This window comes from Oncorhynchus clarkii, chromosome 28 (genome assembly GCF_045791955.1).
Source record: "Oncorhynchus clarkii lewisi isolate Uvic-CL-2024 chromosome 28, UVic_Ocla_1.0, whole genome shotgun sequence".
NCBI lineage: Eukaryota > Metazoa > Chordata > Actinopteri > Salmoniformes > Salmonidae > Oncorhynchus > Oncorhynchus clarkii.
The window spans coordinates 4,608,622-4,632,149 of record NC_092174.1 but is presented as its reverse complement, the minus strand read 5'-3'; the positions used below and the strand labels follow the sequence as shown (position 1 = coordinate 4,632,149).

The 23,528-nt window shown below is 40.6% G+C and overlaps 1 protein-coding gene across 2 annotated transcripts in view; it reads left to right on the top strand.

The window, feature by feature from the left end:
* LOC139387311 (peroxisomal biogenesis factor 5-like b) overlaps positions 1-23,528 on the top strand; it is a 154,683-nt gene that overhangs the window by 92,351 nt on the left and 38,804 nt on the right. Inside the window, exons 3-6 of one of the 2 annotated variants that reach the window (XM_071133435.1) lie at positions 2,913-3,131; positions 8,474-8,603; positions 8,947-9,073; positions 9,314-9,412. In XM_071133435.1, the coding sequence (XP_070989536.1) occupies positions 2,913-3,131; positions 8,474-8,603; positions 8,947-9,073; positions 9,314-9,412 (575 nt within the window). Of the gene's footprint in view, positions 1-2,900; positions 3,132-8,473; positions 8,604-8,946; positions 9,074-9,313; positions 9,413-23,528 lie in introns of both variants that reach the window. The other variant, XM_071133436.1, reaches the window with a different exon arrangement.

Here is a 23,528-nt window from a genome sequence, read left to right as displayed (position 1 = left end):
AGGACACTTTGGAAATACATGGAGGACAAAGACATGGGTGTTCGGAAATGTTGTCGATCCGGTGCAACTCCAGTCTCACAATCCCTCGGCTTGTGAAGAGGAGGAACAAGGAGACCCTGGTTGCTGTCATCAAGAAGCATGTGAAGCGTTAGATTATGGTAGTCAGTGACAAGTGGAGAGCCTTTGCAGGTTTCTCAAAGGAGGACTACAGGTCAACCACAGTCAGAATTATGTAGACCCACTTACAGGTCTGCACACTCAGAATATTGAGAGGGCGTGGCAGATTTACAAGAAGGAAGTGTGGCATGGAAACCGGTCAGAGAAGTCCCTAAAGAGGAAGCTCTGCTTCATAGAGTGGATACACGTTGGGGCAGGAGACACAAACATGGAGTCCTTGGTAGACTTTTCAAGGACATAAGGAATGTGAAAAACTGAGGTTGTGATGGTTTTGACCATTTGAAACGCAAAACTTGTGCATCACCCATGTGCAGCACACACCATGCACATACACAAACGCTCTATGGGTCACCATAAACGCACCGTTCTTATACTGGTCGTTCAGTACAGTTTCCTTTTAATTATACATTGCACACTACTCTGTCAAACTGAACACACCCCTGGCAACGTTATGCATGGTGGGTGATATTCAAGTAAAGGTCACAGAGATGAAGAGAAAGGGGGAGCTACTTCCCCTTCAACTAAGATGAGGAAAAACATGTTTTCCTTGTTGCAGGAAGACTGTACTTTGTTACATTCGATAGAAAGAAAAACGTACATGAGTTTTTCCCCAAATTGAATTCAACTTCCCTGGTGCTGCAATGTCTCTCTCTTTCACTCACTCTCCTCGAGCAATGGCCCAACATGCACTGGCAGCCTTTAGCAATTAGGCCAAAAATGTTGATAGACAATGTTGTGATTTTTTTTCATTAAAACATTGAGTTTAACATCATGCTTCTGATGCGTTTCTTCATCACCAACAGGAAAGAGACACGTTTAAGCTTAGTGGTTGTTTGTTTGGCTTCCCTCTTGATTTATTTCCCTGGGTGCTCCAGTGTCTAAAGGTCATTTCAGTCATCCCAACATCAGTTGCACATCTGGATGTGTTGGTTGATTATTGCATATTAACTTAATCACTTTATTTCCATAGTCCCAATGCATGTCTACAGAGCGTTTACTAGATGGTAATGTTGGTAATTGCACAATTGCAACATGCCCATCAGTTGATAAATATTTGAATGTGAAGTAGATAGTTGAAGGTCTATGCTATACAGACTAAGCTCAACTTGTGTTTCACTTGATTTAGATAGTCCCAAAGGGTATCTACAAATAGTTACTAGAGTGCTGTTAAAGGGATAGTTCACCCAAATTACACAATTCTGTTGGCTTCCTTACCCTGTAAACCAGTGGTATTCAAACTTTTTCAGCAGGGACCCCGTTTTTTTTTTCCACTAGAATTTCTGGGAACCTATTTCTTTCACCGGAAATTCACGCCAACAAATAACCTTAAGTTATTGCATTTTCATCTCTCTAGGAAAACCAGTATGTGCATTTACTCAATAAAATTTTATTTTTTGTAATATATTTTTTTTTATCAGTAACGTTTTTACACGGTGTATAAAACATTAAGAAAACTAATATTCAGTTGCATTCCCCCTTTTCCCGTCAGATCAGCCTCAGTTCATCAGGGTGTCAAGTTGGAGTCAACTCTACAAGGTGTCAAGCGTTCCACAGGGATGCTGGCTCATGTTGACTCCAATGCTTCCCACAGTTGTGTCAAATTGGCTGGACATTGGCTGGATGTCCTTTTGTTGGTGGTCCATTCTAGATACACACAGGAAACTGTTGAGCGTAAAAAAACAAGCGTTGGAGTTCTTGACACAAACCAGTGTGCCTGGCACCTACTACCATACCTTGTTCAAAGGAACTTAAATCTGTTGTCTTGCCCATCCACCCTCTGAATGGCACACATACACAATCCATGTTTCAATTGTCTCAATTTGTACACTCAATGTATATTGTCCCATAAAATAAACTGTACTCTTAATTTTTGCAATTCCTAGTGGTGACCCCACTGCAAATCCGACTTTGAATACCTCTGCTGTAAGCAGTCTATGGACAAGGTATAACAGCAATCCGTGCCTCGGTTTAGTTTCTCTGACACTGTTTCCACATGCTAATGTTTTAGCATTTGTGGCTCAAATCACATTCAAGTCATTGGAACGATATTGGCTTTCACGCATCATGTCCAAATCATACGAAAGTATCTAAAATCGATTGTGAAGCTCAACAAAGTCACTGAGATAATTTGAACTTGATGCGTGAAAAATGCTAGTATCGGTGCCATGCCTTGAATGGTATTTGTGCTATAAAGGCTAAAGCATTAGCATGTGGAAACAGTGCCGCTAAGGAAACTAAACCAAAGCACGGATTGCTGTCCATATACGGCTTACAATGAAAGGAAACCAATATGTAACTGATATGCAGTTGAAATGCTGCTGATAGTCTACAGATGGTTTGTTGAGCATCTATAGATGGAATATCCAAATAAAGTGTTACCGAATAGATCAACTAAGTGGAAGTGGGAGGAGAATACTCAAGAAATAGGTTTGGGAAACACTGCTCTAACCCTTTGATGTTTGCAGATCTGTAAGAAGTAAACAATATGGTAGAAGTCCTACCACTACACGGTCTGCTTATACTTATCCAGACAACTCAGATCTGCAAGCATGGAAGGGTTATAGGGTCAGGGGGATGGATATAATTAGAATAGGTTGTCTCACAATTCTTTTGTATGCATTACATGTTCTCCTAGAAAGTGTTACCCAAGTTGTTAATTCAGCAGTAACACAACTACATTTATGACTACACAGAAATTACCTTCTGTTTGTGTGTCTCCTCAGTTCTATCCTCAGCCCTTGACCTGGTGGACCTGAGCGAGCCCAGTGAACGCAGTAGCAGGAAGGTCAGCGTCAGGGAGCGTCCGAGCCCCTTGGGGCCCCGTAAGGGAAATTCTAAAAACAGCCCACGGAGAGGGAATAGACGAGATGAGACAGAGCTCATCCAGGTGGAGGTGGAGTGCTCATCGAGTGCTCGCACCACACGAGCCCCCGAGAGGGTCTCCCTAGAGTCAGGTATTGACTGCAAGATGTGTGTGTTTGGATTGAGGGGTTGTGGGTTTGAGTGTTACAACATGCAGTTGTCTTCATACTGTGTACCTACAGCAATATCATTAGACATTCATATTGGGAGGACACTTACAGTGCCTTCAGAAAGTATTCACACCCCTTGAATTTTTCAACATTTTGTTGTTACAAAGTGGGATTAAAATGGATTTAATTGTCATTTTTTGTCAATGATCTACAGTGAGGGAAAAAAGTATTTGATCCCCTGCTGATTTTGTACGTTTGCCCACTGACAAAGAAATGATCCGTCTATAATTTTAATGGTAGGTTTATTTGAACAGTGAGAGACAGAATAACAACAAAAAAACATCCAGAAAAATGCATGTCAAAAATGTTATAAATTGATTTGCATTTTAATGAGGGAAATAAGTATTTGACCCCTCTGCAAAACATGACTTAGTACTTGGTGGCAAAACCCTTGTTGGCAATCAGAGGTCAGACATTTCTTGTAGTTAGCCACCAGGTTTGCAAACATCTCAGGAGGGATTTTGTCCCACTCCTCTTTGCAGATCTTCTCCAAGTCATTTTGAGGCTGATGTTTGGCAACTCGAACCTTCAGCTCCCTCCACAGATTTTCTATGGGATTAAGGTCTGGAGACTGGCTAGGCCACTCCAGGACCTTAATGTGCTTCTTCTTGAGCCACTCCTTTGTTGCCTTGGCCGTGTGTTTTGGGTCATTGTCATGCTGGAATACCCATCCACGACCCATTTTCAATGCCCTGGCTGAGGGAAAGTTCTCACCCAAGATTTGACGGTACATGGCCCCGTCCATCGTCCCTTTGATGCGGTGAAGTTGTCCTGTCCCCTTAGCAGAAAAACACCCTCAAAGCATAATGTTTCCACCTCCATGTTCAACGGTGGGGGATGGTGTTCTTGGGGTTATTGGCAGCATTCCTCCTCCTCCAAACACGGCAAGTTGAGTTGATGCAAAAGAGCTCCATTTTGGTCTCATCTGACCACAACACTTTCACCCAGTTGTCCTCTGAATCATTCAGATGTTCATTGGCAAACTTCAGAAGGGCATGTATATGTGCTTTCTTGAGCAGGGGGACATTACGGGTGCTGCAGGATTTCAGTCCTTCACGGCGTAGTGTGTTACCAATGGTTTTCTTGGTGACTATGGTCCCAGCTGCCTCGAGATCATTGACAAGATCCTCCCGTGTAGTTCTGAGCTGATTCCTCACCGTTCTTAGGATCATTGCAACTCCACGAGGTGAGATCTTGCATGGAGCCCCAGGCCAATGGAGATTCACAGTTCTTTTGTGTTTCTTACATTTGCGAATAATCGCACCAACTGTTGTCACCTTCTCACCAAGCTGCTTGGCGATGGTCTTGTAGCTCATTCCAGCCTTATGTAGGTCTACAATCTTGTCCCTGACATCCTTGGAGAGCTCTTTGGTCTTGGCCATGGTGGAGAGTTTGGAATCTGATTGATTGATTGATTGCTTGTGTGGACAGGTGTCTTTTATACAGGTAACAAACTGAGATTAGGAGCACTCCCTTTAAGAGCGTGCTCCTAATCTCAGCTCGTTACCTGTATAAAAGACACCTGGCAGCCAGAAATCTTTCTGATTGAGAGGGGGTCAAATACTTATTTCCCTCATTAAAATGCAAATCAATTTATAAAATTTTTGTTGTGCGTTTTTCTGGATTTTTTTGTTCTTATTCTGTCTCTCACTGTTCAAATAAACGTACCATTAAAAATATAGACTCATAATTTCTTAGTCAGTGGGCAAACATACAAAATCAGCAGGGGATCAAATACTTTTCCCCCTCACTGTACACAAAATACTCTAATGTAAAACTGTTAGTCACCTTTAGCAGCGATTACAGCTGTAAGTATTTCTGGGTAAGGTTCTAATCTCTTTCCCCCTAAGAAAAAATAAAGGCTCTAAGAGATTTACACAACAGAATTGTACAATATTTGTCAGTTGGAGAGCCTATCATTCAGAGGTCAAGACTGCAGGTGCTGGGGGAAGAGAGGGAGAGAAAAGAGAGCAAGAGCGGTTCGAGATAGCAGGTCCGGGACAAGGTAGCATGACCGGTGAACAGGACAGGGTTCCATAGCCGCAGGCAGAACAGCAGAAACTGGATCAGCAGCATGAACAGGTGGACTGGGGATGGGGACAGCCACAAGTCGTCCTGAGGCATGGTCCTAAGGCCGAGTATAGCCCATGAAGATCTCCCCACCGCACTTTCCCGAGGAAAGGAAGGATGGGAGAGAGCAAGCAAGCCAGTGACTCAGCCACCGTAATAGGGTCAGAGGCAGAGAATCCAAGTGGAAAGAAGGGAGCCGGCTAGGCAGAGACAGCAAGGGTGGTTCGTCACTCCAGTGCCTTGTTGTTTACCTTCACACCCCTGGGTCAGAAGAGATGAGTCTTGAGTAAAGACTTTCACATGGACTGGCCGACCAAAAACGGAGCTCTTTAGGAGAAAGCTCTGCATCCAGTTGTTTGCTTAGAAGGCCTGCTTCTTGTGAACGTAGCGTTGGTATGTACGGCTGGAACAAATTGGTGAGATAGGTACAGTAGGAGTAAGTCCATGTAATGCTTTGCAGGTTAGCAGTAAAACCTTGAAATCAGCCCTAGCTTTAAGAGGAAGCCAGGCTAGCACTGGAGTAAATAATCACATTTATTGGTTCTAGTCAAAATTCTAGTAGCTGTATTTAACACTAGCTGAAGTTTATTTAGTGCCTTATCCGGGGAGCCAGAGAGTAGAGCATTGCAGTAGTCTAATCTTAAAGTGACAAATCATTGATTAGCTTTTCTGTACCATTTTTTCAGGTATTTCAGGTTTGTGCAATGTTGCGAAGATGAAAAAGCCTGCTCTTGAAATATTTTTGATATGTTTATTTCTTTTTACCATAAAAAAACTCCCTAGTCTTTGTTGATGACAAGCATGCCCATAACATGATTCAGCCACCACCATGCTTGAAAATATGAAGAGTGGTACTCAGTGATGTGTTGTGTTGGATTTTCCCCAAACATAACACTTTGTAAACAGAACATAAAGTGAATTTCTTTCCACATTTTTTGCAGTTTTACTTTAGTGCCTTATTGCAAACAGGATGCATGTTTTGGAATATTTTATTATGTACAGGCTTCTTTCTTGTCACTCTGTGGAGTAACAACAGTGTTTTCTCCTTATCACAGCCATTAAACTCTATACATTGGCCTCATGGTGAAATCCTTGAATGGTTTCCTTCCTCTAGGGCAACTTAGTTAGGAAAGACGCCTGTATCTTTGTAGTGACTGGGAGTATTGATACACCATCCAAAGTGTAATTAATAACTTCACCATGCCCAAAGTGATATTCAATGTCTTTGCGAGGCATTGGAAAACCTCCCTGGTCTTTGTGGTTGAATCTGTGTTTGAAATTTACTGTTTGACTGAGGGACCTTACAGATAATTGTACGTGTGGGGTACAGAGATTAGGTATTTGTTTAAGAATCATGTTAAACTCTGTTATTGTCCAGGCAACTTATGTTAATTGTTAAGCAAATGTTTACTCCTTAACTTATTTAGGCTTGCCATAACAAAGGGGTTGGATACTTATTGACTCAAGGCATTTTAGCTTTTCATTTTTAATGTGCTCAATTTTAAATTCAGACTGTGTAACAACAAAATGTGGAAACAGTCTAGGGGTGTAAATACTTTCTGAAGGCACTGAATGTGTTTAATAATAATAATGTGCTTTTCATGAGAAGGATACAAAAGGCATAACAATCTCTTCACTCCATTCCTATTACTGTTTTGGCTTAAATCCCTGTGTTCCAAATCACTGCTCAGAGCTACTTTAAAATAGGCCAGATTAAGGTTTCACTGGATTGACAAATTCCTTTCATGTGGAAATGTCAGTTTGCCAGTAAGTAATAAATTGGTCAATTGACCAGTGCAAAGCCTCAAGCCACACAGCTATCCTATTTTCTACATCATCATGGTACTGTAATTTGATTTATGCTGTGACATGATTAAATGCTGCTGCTGATTGATTGTAATCTCTGTTCTTAGCCTAATGTCTTATTTAGATGTCTCTATAACCACGTTTCCATCCACAGTTTTAAAGTCAATCAGTATAAAAAATAAAATCATGAAAGCTATGATGGAAACAGGTAGCTTCGGTAAAATTGTATAAATATTGACAGATCATTTGTTCATTCGACGTGGTGGGATCTTTTTATTTTGGTAAAATGAATTATGCGAGAAATGGAGTTGGAAACGCCTTTGTGCAAATATTGATATAATAACCATCAAATGGAAATAAACTTTGAGTCACGCAATGATATGGTGTGTGTGGTCCTCCTACTACGACTTGGGAAACCATGTAGTTTATTAGGCTACAGATGAAATAATTTATAATGAACTTCACAGGGTGGTGAAAGTGCACAGTGATCTTGATGCTCCTTTCTAATAAATATTGAAGGCCTTATTCTGGTGACATGATGATTGATGCTTGACTGCCACTTGACAAATAAAAAATATTCTTGCTCTTATCCATAATAATCATCATCAGGGACTAGCCTACTTGCACTGTATCTGCGAGCTGTTGGCTAGAGCGCAAGTGTCAAGACTAGAATCGGCACATTTGCTATTTAACACAACAGTTTGAGACAAAACTATCGGTAGAGTTAAAAATGTGAGGGAAACACATTGAACTTTATTTGGTACAGGAAAACATAAGCAAAGAATTACATTTTGTGTGCACTATGTCATCACATACTGACTTTTATCCGCAACAAGTCTGTTTGGTGGGAAACACACCACTGGGGGGAAAATTAATGTAAACCTAGCTACTGACACTGACTGACCTAGGGGCAATTTTTCAAAACTTTCGTACACACAGATTTGATTGTAAATTGCGCATACAGCTAAATCCACACCAACCATTGTAATTTATAAATCTTGAACTTAACATCAAGATATGTGATTTACTTGGAATATGCTCTAGTATGGTTTGTGTGAAAATTTGCATCACTGTTATGTTCCTATTGTTGGATAGCACTATGCTAACAGTACTTTGTGGATAGCACTATGCAAACAGTTCTATGTTCTTGTCCATGTTGTTGGATAGCATTATGCTAACAGTTCTATGTTTCTGTCTATATCTTGTGGATAGCATTTTGATAACAGTTCTATGTTCTTGTCCATGTTGTTGAATAGCATTATGCTAACATTTCTATGTTTCTGTCTATATCTTGTGGATAGCATTATGCTAACAGTTCTATGTTTCTGCCTATATCTTGTGGATAGCATTTTGCTAACAGTTCTACACCCTTTATTCCTTCTGCTCAGTCAGTTCCTCTTCTCCTTTGGAGAAATGGGAGGAAGTGAATCTTCACCCTGAAGGTGCCCTGAATGACAGCAGGAAGAGACGATACGAAAAGAAGTGCACCTCACACCACTCCTCCAGTGAATTAATATGGTAAAGAAATGTTTATAAGCATTTAAAATGCTTTATTTGTTATTTAACCTTTTATTTAGCTAGGCAAGTCAGTTAAGAACAAATTCTTATTTACATTGACGGCCTACCATGGCTATACTTTCCACCTTGTCCACTTTAAACGTCAACGTTAGAAATAGAGTTCAATCAATTATGTGTTATAAGTTACAGGAAACAAAACATAAAAAATGAAATATTACTAGAAATATGAATAATGGTTGTGAACATATTTTTTTATTTTGTTGTACAACTGTAGTGTTAGAGTATATTGTAGAAGTATAATTTCCCTTCGATACCAGAAATGTTTACCCTTCTTTCTCCCCAGGTCAGCAGAGTTTAAAACAAATCCATCTGTGAAAAACTCATTTGAAGTCAATAGCAATGATGACGAGGACCACATATCAGCACTAAAGGTCTACAGAACCTCCATTAACATGTATACTAATAGAAAAGTATGTGAAGTTATGGTATCTTCCCTTAAAATAACCATATACAGGTCAAGTTTCATCACAAAGTGTGAGGATGTATCGAAAGCTATTTTAAATTGTATATTGGTGTCTCCATTGCCTTCTGGGATTATGTGTGACCCCTCACACAGTTACAGGTGAGGGCGTTTTTGCTGATCTTGCATTTCTGTGTGTGTGTGCGTGTGTGTGTGTGTGTGTGTACGTACACATTTCTGTGTCCTACAGGACCCAGTACCCCAACAAGTGCGGCCCAGTCTCCGTCACCTCTTGGGCAGACATCATTCCCAGGAGGAGGAGTTTGTAAGGGCAAAGGCTGCTGTAGAGGTGAGAGATTAATACACACACACATAATCTAAGATATTTGTTTGCTGGAAGTAGTAGTTTGGTAATGGCTAAAACTTTAAAAACATCCTACACATCTGTTATCTACAAGTTTCCACATGCACAGGATACAACAGGTGTAAAACGGTACAGTGAAATACTTACCTTGAGAGCTCTTTCCGAACAATGCAGTAATAATATACGGTAGATAATAATAGGAAATAGAATAAAAAATGAAAGCAAAAACAAAAGCCAAACAATAACTACAATAAGAGTTAAAGAAACACGAGAATGCAAGTTTGTATACAGTCCAGGTCAGTACCAGTACCTTATTCAATGTGCAGGGCTACTGGAGTGGTTGAGGTGGGTTTATACATAAAACGTGACTGGTAGTAGGATATACATGTAAACATGGCTGAAAAGGGACTGGTAGCAGGAATATATAAATACGTATGGTAATATGTGACCGACCGCCTCGATTCGTTCTTATGGTTGCTCGACTAAAGGTTTTGAGATTATGCTGCGGGATTTAGAGGTAATTTGTGGTTTGGTACGGTACCATGCATCACTGCTTCATTTCTGAAGCCCAGCGCAAGGGGGAGTTAGAACACTTATTATGATTTTGGGTCCCAAGGCGTTACTGTGTCTCTGACAATGAATGGGTGACATAAACCAAATAGAAATGGATAATTGTGCACGACTCTTCAAAATGTAATTTCAATTAACTGAATGATGAGGATGAAGGTGATTGAATTGAGAACAATAGTGTAACATCATACCCGCTTGCGCCATCGTGTGCAAATTTATTTTGTCCCCCCACATCAAATGCGATCACGAAACGCAGGTTGAAATATCAAAACAAACTCTGAACCAATTATATTAATTTGGGGACAGGTCGGGAAAGCATTAAACATTTATGGCAATTTAGTTAGCTAGCTTGCAGTTGCTAGCTAATTTGTCCTATTTAGCTAGCTTGCTGTTGCTAGCTAATTTGTTATGAACGTTGAGTTGTTATTTCTCTACTCTGACAATTAATCCACACATAAAACGGTCAACTGAATCGTTTCTAGTCATCTCTCCTCCTTCCAGGCTTTTTCTTCTTTGGACTTTATATGACGATTGGCAACTAACTTTCATAAGGTGTATTACCACCACTGACCTCAATCACCCACGTGGGTATAACCAATGAGGAGATGGCACGTGGGCAAATGCTTCTAAAAGCCAATGAGGAGATGGGAGAGGCAGGACTTGCTGCACATTCTGCGCCACAAATAGAAGCAACTTCTATTTTAGCACCTGGCAACGCAGACGCATGCGACCCTGGGCAGCAGGGTAGCCTAGTGGTTAGAGCGTTGTACTAGTAACCGGAAGGTTGCAAGTTCAAACCCCCGAGCTGACAAGGTACAAATCTTTCATTCTGCCCCTGAACAGGCAGTTAACCCACTGTTCCTAGGCCGTCATTGAAAATAAGAATTTGATTGACTTGCCTATTTAAATAAAGGTGTGGTCAGCATGTAAGAATTGCTTTTCCTCTGTCCTGCACGTGCACACCCGGAAAAGCACATATTTTTTTGTTACTACTCATCAGTATTCTTACTTACTAAAACTGTTGTTACACTACGAAACAAAAAAATTCAATTATATTCCAGGATATTCTTAAAATATATTTATTGACTGAATATAAGCAAGTGTCTGCTAAATTATTAAGTTGATGGCGCAGTTATATAGCATCGGCACCTACATAAAGCTGAGTGACTCACTCATTCATGGCTTTGGATCAAAATAAATAAGTACCAACATTCTTTCTGATAGTCTTTAATAAAGAAACGTTGTGGTTATTCTGACCTGGACACCATGTATTATAGTCTCTAAAAGGAAATATTTTACAACCGTTTCTTGCGCATATCATTTTCCATATGGATCCATAACAAATTACTATGGGAATAAATATCACTGAATGACAGAAATATTGGAACAAAGTAGGCTAACGAAGGTAAACAAATTGTTGCTTACTGGAAAATACTCTTTCAAAATGAATGGAAGAGGCAAGTGGAAGGGGGAAAAGACAGCATTCAGAGGTCAAGACAGCACTGCTCTGAGACAAGCATGGGGACTGGTCTTGATAAATCAACAAGATGTTTATTTTCACTAAGTCTCCGTTTGGGTATTGGTTAGACTACAATTAGGGTATTGGAAATGTTAGGATTATTTTGCTCTTACTGTAATACTGTAGCGTACTCCCGACCCATAAAGGCTAATAGCCATTATGGGCTATTAGCAGGACAATAGACTCTTGCCAACACCTCCCAGTATTTTGATTATTTGTGCAAGGCAATTCATCAGCATTAAAAAATTAAAACAACTCATAGGCTTCTACTTCCAGCTTATACATACTATATACAGTTTACGGACACAGAGTAGTTTACAATAGTTATATTTTATTTGTTTTTAGTCCCATCCTACAGCTCCTCTCAACCTCTCCCATCTATCTCTGAACACCATCCAGTTTTTTATATTTGCCATATATTTTTCAACTGGGCTGTGATGTTTCACAAAAGTTCTGAACCTTTCTATTCTCATAGATTCTACAAATTAAAGATAAAAACTTTTGCTAAGATTATTATCATATTATTCATCGATTGACTATTGCTTTTTAAATCACCCAGCAGTGCTATTTGCAGAGTTAGCTCCAGGTAAATGTTGCAGAGCTGGGATGGTTGTATCTCCCATATATAACATTCTATTGGTTGCAAGAATTTTGTATAATAATTTTAAATGGAACATTTCTACGTTTTGAACACAGCGTTGTTTTGTGTATCAGTTCATAAACCATGTGCCATGGAATCGGTACATAGAGAATCTCTTCCCAACTATTTTGCTATCTGAATGGTACAGCTGTCAGTATTTTGGTCCTTAAATTAAACTGGTATACATTTTTATTTATCACAATTGTCTTTACCAATTTTGGTCTTTAAGACAGATAAGTTCCTTACTTTCTCCCCCTTCCACTTGCCTTCTTCATTTTTGCCTTAATGCTGCAATTAGGTGGTTGTAATTTTGAGTAGAGCAGACATTTACATATATTTTTGTTAGCTGCATGTGTGACAACTCCACCAGTCCTATTTATGAAAATAATTTACAAAGATTATGTCGTAATATTTGTTGTAATATGTTATTTTCTGGTGGAATAAACTGAAATTGCAACCAACTTTCAAAGACTTGTTTTAAAAATAGCGATATTTTCACATTTTCAAAGTGAGAGGTTGAAATCTGAATAAAGGAGAAAATGACATTCTTGAACATGGGGTGGGCCATTCTTACTAATCTGCTAGAGAACCAGTTTGGATTTAAGTAAACTCAGCAAAAATAGGCAACGTTGTTGCCGGTGATATCTGGGGAGGACCTGCCTTACAACAGGCCTACAAGCCCTCAGTCCAGCCTCTCTCAGCCTATTGCGGACAGTGTGAGCACTGATGGAGGGATTGTGCGTTCCTGGTGTAACTTGGGCAGGTGTTGTTACACGTGGTCTGCCACTGCAAGGACGATCAGCTGTCCGTCCTGTCTCCCTGTAGCGCTGTCTTAGGCGTCTCTCATTACGGACATTGCAATTTATTGCCCTGGCCTCATCTGCAGTCATCATGCCTCCTTGCAGGATGTCTAAGGCACGTTCACGCAGATGAGCAGGGACACTGGGCATCTTTCTTTTGGTGTTTTTCAGAGTCAGTAGAAAGGCCTCTTTAATGTCCTAAGTTTTCATAACTGTGACCTTAATTGCCTACCGTCTGTAAGCTGTTAGTGTCTTAACGACCGTTCCACAGGCACCTGTGTCCCATCTGCTCCTGCAACGCCCTCTTAATGCTCATCCTGTGTCTCCTTGACCTGCCGCCACTCCCCCAGTACTCCCTCCCTCTCTCTGGTTGTTACTATTCAGACCCTGTTATCCGTTTGTTCCTGTTTTCCTCTCCGCTACAGTTCGCTCTGACACTGGTCCCTGTCTCCAGTCCACGTCTCGTCATCCTGCTACTCTGTCCTCGATTCCCCACTCTGCTACTCCCTTGGATTCCCCTCCGGACCTACTTACCCTGTCTCAACCCCTCTCGCTCCAGCCTCAGCCTCCGCACCTGGTTTCCAGAAACCCGGCCGAGCTTCCCTTGACCTGCACTCCATCTCCCCCCTGTGTCTCAAAAAATACCTTGGTTACTTCATGCCAGTCTCCTCGTCTGAGTCTGCTCTTGGGTTCCCCTGTTCCACTCCGCGTAACAGCATGTTCATTAATTGTTTATTGTTCATTGAACAAGCATGGGAAACAGTCTTTAAACCCTTTACAATGAAGATCTATGAAGTCATTTGGATTTTTACAAATGATCTTTGAAAGACAGGGTCCTGAAAAGGGGTTTTATAGAAATTACCATAGCTCAAAATATGCATGACACAGTATACTTTAAATGCATGCAAAGTTGTTTGTATTATATTTGGGTCATTCAAGAAATATTAAAGATATATTTAAAGATCTTGTTAGGTATGCATTGATATTTGTTTGTGTGTGAATGTCCATCCCGGGTTCAAATAGTAATTCAAATCAAATGCAATGATTTTGAATACGGTTTGAACCTAAGTCTGGTGAATGGTGAATGTAATGTATGCCTCTCGTCCCCTTTCCATCTGTATGGAAAATTGTTACTTGATCCTAAGCAAATAAAAGGCCAAAGCTGATAAGACAGTACAAAAAAGTCACATACAGTATATGAGTTTTTACTGGCATTATCTGACAATTCTCTGTATATCTATCTATAGCTCTTGCTATAGCTGGACATAGCTGGACATGTTATGGAGGTTTGGGTATCGGAGCTGAAACAAAGCACACGATGCATGTCATCAAAGTATTCGATTACTCCGTTGAGCCCTCATTCTTCTCCACCTCACCTTCCTCCTAACCTTCTCCCCCTTTCCGCCCTTGTGTCTCCCCTTTCAGTTTAATGGGGGCATGATATCAGTTCTGCCATGCCATATGTACAGTGCTGTAAATATGCTGACCTCTTTGTTTGCTGTCAAACTGATATGTTACCGCAGGTGTTGTTTTCCAATGGTTAAGTTCAATTGTGAATTAAGTTGTCTTTATTTGTCTCACAATGCATTATAAAGTTAGTTAATTTGACCAGGGAATAATATCCCCTCATATTAATGTCCCAGGTGTGTGTGTGTGCACGTGGGTGCGCATGTGTGTGTGTTCACCTGTGCATCCATGTGTGTATGCATCTGTGTCTGTATGCATCCCATTTCATTAACAACTATTGACCCATTATTTTCAAATCTGGACCTCGAAGCCAGTTCCACTGCTTTTTTTTCTTGATCTGTGTGCTATTCCTGTGCGCCACCATTCGCTTCAAGTTCAGTCATCAGTCAGGTAAGAAAGAGGATAAGAAATTCAGACAATAGCGAGCCCACTTTCCTTACTTTGGCTAAATCACCAATTGTTCTGCAACTGATATAAGCTGTATTTATGCTGCATTAAACAGCACAATTCTTGACACGTGTCATTTAAATTTAGGTGATCAAACAGGTGAATAGTGAATATCATCGTACTGAAAAAAGATAACCATATTCCCAGAGGTATTGTCAGTAATAATCTTGCGACCATAAGGTTCAATTCCACTGTTAGCCCATTTGGGAAGCCCACTGTGGTAAGCTCATCCAGTGCTAATACTTTAAATGCCATAAATATGGATACCCCCACTGTTTTAAATCGTGTAGGAGGCTTGAGCTGTTGCATATCAACGTGCAAAGTTTGTCAAAGATCGACCTTCTTGATATCTGAGTGCATGACATGAGCCCGGATATTTTCATTCTCTTGGAGACTTGTCTAAATGGCTCGATCCCGGATAACGACCATGACATTGCTGATTACAACGTCTACAAACTTGTTTTTGCATGTATTCCGCGACACGGTTAGCTTTTAACAGCTAGGGTCGCTATTTCTTGTGCCGGAATCCCGCTCTAGACCTGTTGAAGCCTGCTTGACAGACAGGTTGAAGCCTGCTTGATGGAGACGCTAAGCTGCTAGCCATCATACTAACAAAGTTGGGAACAGATGAGTTTTGCAATGGAGCCCTCTGTCTGGAGAAATAAATGAACGGTTCCAGCACTGTAAGAGCTGTATCTACTACGCTTTGTTTCGGGACAAACCGGATCATTCTGACTTCCAATGCGGCACTTGCCGAGGATTATAGGCTTGAGGTGGCTTCTTTGATCACGCTGGTCGCCAGCCTACGTAAGAAACTGGGGAAAACGCGGAGTGGAATGTGACATTTTCTACGCCAGTGGCAGGATGGCGTTTACGTTCGCCAGTGTTGCCCGGACCTCCCCCATCTGATAGCAGAATGGAAGTCGCACCGTAAAAGGAGCAAGGCAATCAAAGATGGTCACATGTTACAAGCCAGGAAGCCGAAGACATCTGCCTCTTGCAAAGCAGTCTACACTCCCAACGAGAGGCCCAGAGCGGATACAAACAATGCCGTCCTGAAACCTGATCTTCCTGCACTCTCCTCGCTGGAGATGCCAGTGTCTGTGGGGCCACAATGTCTACTACTACAATTTCAAAGGCGACTTCGGCAACCTTCTGTCCCTGCTCTGGATCGAGTGGGCTTCTCCATCTGTCGGAGGCCTGCGCCGGGCTCAACTTATTCTGCGCTCGAGTAAATTACATTACTAAGCTGTTCCTGAATGTACTACGTCAGGACATGGGAATTGATTGTATCGTAGTCCATGTGGGTTTTAATGACATTATGATGGGCAGCACTGAGCAGTTGAAACTGGATTTTAAAGAGTTGATTGACTCTCTGCTAGACACTAACAAATATCTGCTCCTGTGCCTTCTCTGAATTGTGGTATTGATCGCTTTAGCAGGATTCTTTCTCTTCACAACTGGCTACGTGATTATTGCAGCTCAATGGGTGTAACTTTTGTTGACAATTTCAATACCTTTAAGAAACAAAGGCAAAGACAATTCCCTTTATAAAGGGGATGGGATCCACCCAAATCATATGGGTTCCTGGATCCTTTCAAAGCATTATAAGGCTGCGTTGAGACTGACTTATCAATGACCCAAGCCCAGCTCAGGTAATCCCTACCATTGTCACGCAGAGTTGACATAATGCTTCAACAAATGTACATTACACCAGGGGCGTTGGCAAATACAATGTAAGTAACCTAATTCATATCCCTCTAACTGCTCTGAATGCCTCTTATCCTACAGCTATTGTATGCAGTAATCATGTGCCTATGAACCAGATTTATACTGTTAGCACTGATCCAGTGTGCCCTAGGAGGAAGTCCACTGTATGCAGCTCACCCTGCACTAACATAAATAACATAATAAGCTTCCCAGTAAAGCAATAAAACAAGTAAGCATCCCAGAAGACAAGTGCTCAAAATAGCCCACGTTAACATATGTAGCTTAGAAACAAGGTTCATGAAATCAATAATTTGCTAGTAACAGATGACATTCATATTCTGACTATCTCTGAAACTCAGTTAGATAATGCCTTTGGTGATACAGTGGTAGCAATACAAGGTTACAACATTTACAGAAAATATAGAAATGCCAATGGTGGAGGTGTTGCTGTTTATATTCAGAGCCACATTCCTGTAAAGATTAGAGAGGATCTCATGTTAAATACTGTTGAAGTAATATGGCTACAGAAATGCTTGATAATGTTTGAAATGCTTGATAATGTATGTGATATTATATTTTCTGGGTGATTTAATTATTGACTGGCTTTCATCAAGCTCGCCCACTCAAGAAAAAGCTTCAAACTGTAACCAGTGCCTGCAACCTGGTTCAGATTATGAGTCAACCTACCAGGGTAGTTACAAACAGCACATGAATGAAATCATCAACATGTATTGATCACATATTTACTAATGCTGCAGAAATGTGCTTTAAAGCAGTATCCAGATCTACTGGATGTAGTGATTACAATATAGTAGCCATATCTAGGAAACCAAAGTTCCAAAGGCTGGGCATAATATAGTGTATAAGAGGTCATGCAAGAGGTTTTGTAGTGATTCCTATGTTTTATGATTTAAAGAATCTGTTGGTCCGTGGTGTGTAATGAGGAGCAAACAGACACTTAATTTGACACATTTATGAAATTGCTTATTCCAGTTACTAATAAGCATGCACCTATTAAGAAAATGACTGTAAAAACTGTTAAATCCCAGTGGATTGATGAGGAATTTAAACATGTTATGCTTGACAGGGATGAGGCAAAAGGAATGGCAAATAAGTTTGACTGCACAACGTGTTGCAAATTGTGAAATCATGTGACTAAACTGAATAAAAAGAACTACACTATGAAACAAAGGTAAATTACATACAGAATGATAGTAAAAAGGTTTGGAGCACCTTAAATTACATTTTGGGAAAAAGGCAAACTCGGCTCCATCATTCATTGAATCAGATGGTACATTCATCACAAAACCAACTGATATTGGCAACTACTTTAATGATTTTTTCATTGGCAAAATTAGGCATACCAGCAACAAATGCTGACACTACACATCCTGTCACGCCCTGACCATAGAGAGCCCTTGGGGTTCTCTATGGTGCAATAGGTCAGAGCGTGACTTTATGGTGTTTTAGTCTTGAATTCCTATTTTTGGTGTGAGTATGGTTCCCAATTGGAGGCAGCTGATGATCGTTGCCTCTAATTGGGGATCATACTTAGTGTGGTCCTTTTCCCACCTGCGTTTGTGGGATATTGTTTTGTCTTGGTTTAGTGCTATGTGTGCTACGAACTGCACATTCGTTTATTCTTTTTTTTTTTAAGGTTCACTTTAATAAATATGTGTAACTCTACTCACGCTGCGCCTTTGGTCCGCTCATTATGTATACGACGAATGTAACACATCCAAGTATATCTGACCAAATTATGAAAGACAAGCATTGTATTTTTGAATTCTGTAAAGTGAGTTTGGAGGAGGTGAAAAATGTCTTGTCCATCAACAATGACAAGCCACCATGGTTTGACAACTTGGATGGAAAATTACTGCGGATGATAGCGGACGATATTGCCACTCCTATTTGCCATATTTTCAATTTAAGCTTACTAGAAAGTGTGTTCCACCAGGCTTGGAGGGAAGCAAAAGTCATTACGCTACCTAAGAATAGTAATGCCCCTTTACTGGCTCAAATAGGTGACCAATCAGCCTGTTCCCAACGCTTAGTAAACTTTTGGGAAAAATTGTGTTTGACCAGCTCCAATGCTATTTTACAATAAAACAAATTAACAACAAACTTGAACCTGTTTGGGATAGGGGGCAGCATTTTCACATTTGGATGAAAAGCGTGCCCAGAGTAAACTGCTTGCTATTCAGTCCCAGTTGCTAATATATGCATATTATGGATATGGACAGAAGACACTCTGAAGTTTCTAAAACTATTTGAATGATGTCTGTGAGTATAACAGAACTCATATGGCAGGCAAAAACCAGAGAAAAATCCAACAAAAAGTGGGAAATCTGAGGTTTGTAGTTTTTCAACTCTTGGCCTATCGAATACACAGTGTCTATGGGGTCAAATTGCACTTCCTACGGCTTCCAGTAGATGTCAACAGTCTTTAGAACCTTGTTTGATGCTTCTACTGTGAAGGAGGGGGGAATGAGGGCTGAATGAGTCAGTGGTCTGGCAGAGTGCCATGAACTCGTGACGCGCGTTCACGTTAGAGTAAGCTTGAGTTCCATTGCATTTCTGAAGACAGGAATTCTCCGGTACGTCTGCTCGTGCGTCATGAATTTGGATTACTGGGCTGAACGAGCTAACAACAAGGAGGTATTTGGACATAAAGATGAACTTTATCGAACAAATCATACATTAATTGTGGAACTGGGATTCCTGGGAGTGCATTCAGATGAAGATCAAAGGTAAGTGAATATTTATAATGCTATTTCTGACTTCTGTTGACTCCAACATGGCGGATATCTGTATTGCTTGATTTGTTGTCTGAGCGCCGTACTCAGATTATTGCATGGTTTGCTTTTTCTGTAAAGTTATTTTGAAATCAGACACAGCGGTTGCATTAAGGAGAAGAATATCTTTAATTCTGTGAATAACAGTTGTAGCTTTTATCAATGTTTATTATGAGTATTTCTGTAAATTGACGTGGCTCTCTGCAAAATCACCGGATATTTTAGAAGCAAAACATTACTGAACGTAACGCGCCAATGTAAACTGAGATTTTTGGATATAAATATGCACTTTATTAAACAAAACATTCATGTATTGTGTAACATGATGTCCTATGAGTGTCATCTGACGAAGATCATCAAAGGTTAGTGATTAATTTTATCTATATTTCTGCTTTTTGTGACTCCTCTCTTTGTCTGGAAAAATGGCTGTGTGTGTTTTTGTGACTTGGCACAGACCTAACATTATCATATGTTGTGCTTCCGCTGTAAAGCCTTTTTGAAATCGGACACGATGTGTAGATACACTTCTTGTTAATCTTTCATTTGGTGTACGATACTTGTTAATGTATGAAAGTTACATATTTCTAAAAAATAATTTTGAATTTCCGGCACTGCCTTTTCAGCGGAATGTTGTCGAGGGGTGCCGCTAGTGGAACCCCCTAGCCATAAGAAGTTTTAAGCATGCTTATAGGGAAGGACGTTCAACAAGCACCGCACTTCCACAAATTACTGATTGTCTGAGAGAAATTGATGATAAAAGATTGTGGGGACTGTTAGACTACATTGTGGCTTTTGACATTATCGATCATAGCCTGCTGCCGGAAAAGCGTATGTGTTATGGATTTACACCCCTGCTATGTTGTGGATAAAGAGTTACCTGTCTAACAGAGCACATATGGTGTTATTTAATGGAAGCCTCTCCAACATAATCCAACTAGAATCAGGAATTCCGCAGGGAAGCTGTCTAGGCCCATTTGAAAAAAAGTAATCTTTACTAATGACATGCCAGTGTGTGTTAGGGTTTTCTTCCTGGGAAGGAGAGGAGGACCAAAATGCAGCGTGGTTATGGTTGAACATCTTTAATAAAGATGATAACGTGAACAATATACATATACAAAATAAGAAACCGTGGAAAAAAACAAAACACAGTCCTAACTGGTGCAAAACACAGTGACAGGAAACAATCACCCGCAAAACACCCAAAGAATATGGCTGCCTAAATATGGTTCCCAATCAGAGACAACGATAAACACCTGCCTCTGATTGAGAACCACTCTAGGCAACCATAGACTTACCTAGAATACTACACTCAACACAACCCCATCAATCTACAAAACCCCTAGACAAGACAAACACATAACCACCCATGTCACACCCTGGCCAACCAAAATAATAAAGGAAACACAGAATACTAAGGCCAGGGCGTGACAGTGTGTCTATAGAGTAAAGCCAGTGTATCCATGTATGTCGATGACTCAACACTATGCTACTCCACTACTACAGCGACTAAAATGACTGCAACACTCAACAAAGTGTTGCAGTTAGTTTCAGTGTGGGTGGCAAGGAACAAGTTAGTCCTAAATATTTCTAAAACTAAAAACATTGTATTTGGGACAAATCATTCAAACCTCAACTAAATCTTGTAATAAATAATGTGGAAATTGAGCAAGTTGAGATGACTAAACTGCTTGGAGTAACACTAGAATGTATACTGTCATGGTCAAAACATTGATAAAACAGTAGCTAAGATGGGGAGAAATATGTCCATAATAAAGCGTTGCTCTACCATCTTAACAGTACTATCAACAAGGCAGATCCTACAGGCCCTAGTTTTATCGCACCTGGACTACTGTTTAGTCGTGTAGTCAGGTGCCACAAAAAGGAACTTAGAAAATTGTAATTGGCTCAAAACAGGGCAGCACAGCTGGCCCTTGGATGTACACAGAGAACTAATATTAATAATATGCATGTCAATCTCTCCTGGCTCAAAGTGGAGGAGAGATGGACTTCATCCATACTTGTATTTAAGAGCTTTATTGACATGCTGAATGCACCGCGCTGTCCTTTCGAACTACTGGCACATAGCTCGCACACCCATGTATACCCCACGAGACATGCCACAAGAGGTGTCTTCACAGTCCCCAAGTCCAAATCAGAGTATGGGAGGCTCACAGTACTACATAGACCCATGACTACATGGAACTCAATTCCACATCAAGTAACTGATGCAAGCAGTAAAATAATATTTAAAAAACAGATAAATATACACCTTAGCGAACAGTGGGGACTGTGAACCAAAACAAACATTGGCACAGACACAATAACATACGCACTATACACAGACGTACACATGGATTTTGTACTGTAGATATGTGGTAGTGGTGGAGTAGGGGCCTGAGGGTACACAGTGTGTTGTGAAATATGTGAATGTATTGTAATGTTTTTAGAAGAGCAGCTACTGCATTGGCAGCAGCTAATGGGAATCCATAATAATAAAATGAAAAATACAAATCTTCAGCAGACTGAAAAATCGGGAAGGGGTGGCTATTAACAGTACCAATCAAATGTTTGGACACACCTACAGTGGTTCGTCCTTTTAAAAGTTGCAGCGTACTGGAGTGCAGCTTGCATGGTGCTGCAGAATTCTATGACACGTTATTTAAGTCTGAACCACTGTTGCCATTAATGCTAGTTAGTGCTACTTTGACCGCCAGAGGGCATCTTTTGTAAAGCATTTGATAGCCTTCAATAGTGGCTGTACTAGAGAATGCAGGCACTCGGGAGACTGGGGTTCAATTCCCCGACGGGGAGGAAGGAGTAGGCTGTCCTTGTAAATACGAATTTGTTCTTAACGGACTTGCCTAGTTAAATAAAAGTTAGAGCATAACATTTCTACAGCCTAATTTTCTAGTTCTTGTCTAACCAATACCTAAATGGAGATTCAGTGAAAATAAAAGATAATTGGTTTATCAAGACCAGTCCCCATGCTTGTCTCAGAGCAGTACGAAACGGTGCTAAAATATGTGTAGGCTATTGCTTCAAATCCTATTGCTTCTAACTTCAATATTCTCTTTAAATAAATAAGACCTACACCACTTTTAACAGAACATTACTCAACATTAGTGAGACTCATGTCGCCTAGAGTAGGCCTACAGTATATCTAAAAAAAATGACATGACTCTCCGCCAATAATAACATATAGAGGATTGGAGGATATTTCTGTAATTCAGTGATATTTATTCCCATAGTAATTCATTATGGATCCATAACTAAATAAACACCGGCATTATGGAAGAGTATTTTTATATCCTTATTTTATTAACGAAAGTATAAAGATTCCATTATTAGTTTGAACGTGCAAACTGGCACAAAGAACAGAACAGCGGGAACGTTTCCCTAGCCAGCTCCGTTATTAGTGCAATGCCCCTTAAAGTGTTGCCAGTGTCACGGGGTGGGGGTCCACCCCCCCTCCTGGTTCCTCCTCCTTCCTTCCCCATGGGCTAGGTCCATCTTCTGTACTTGGCTCTGCGGCCCATCCCATGCCCTCGTGCCTTGAACCTTGCGCACTTTCAGTGGATACAGCTGGAGAACTGCAAGGCAACCCCATTGTGCGCCACTCGGGAGCTATGACCAATATACACTGCTCAAAAAAATAAAGGGAACACTAAAATAACACATCCTAGATCTGAATGAATGAAATATTCTTATTAAATACTTTTTTCTTTACATAGTTGAATGTGCTGACAACAAAATCACACAAAAATTATCAATGGAAATCAAATTCATCAACCCATGGAGGTCTGGATTTGGACTCAAAGTTAAAGTGGAAAACCACACTACAGGCAGATCCAACTTTGATGTAATGTCCTTAAAACAAGTCAAAATGAGGCTCGGTAGTGTGTGTGGCCTCCACGTGCCTGTATGACCTCCCTACAACGCCTGGGCATGCTCCTGATGAGGTGGCGGATGGTCTCCTGAGGGATCTCCTCCCAGACCTGGACTAAAGCATCCGCCAACTCCTGGACAGTCTGTGGTGCAACGTGGCGTTGGTGGATGAAGCGAGACATGATGTCCCAGATGTGCTCAATTGGATTCAGGTCTGGGGAACGGGCGGGCCAGTCCATAGCATCAATGCCTTCCTCTTGCAGGAACT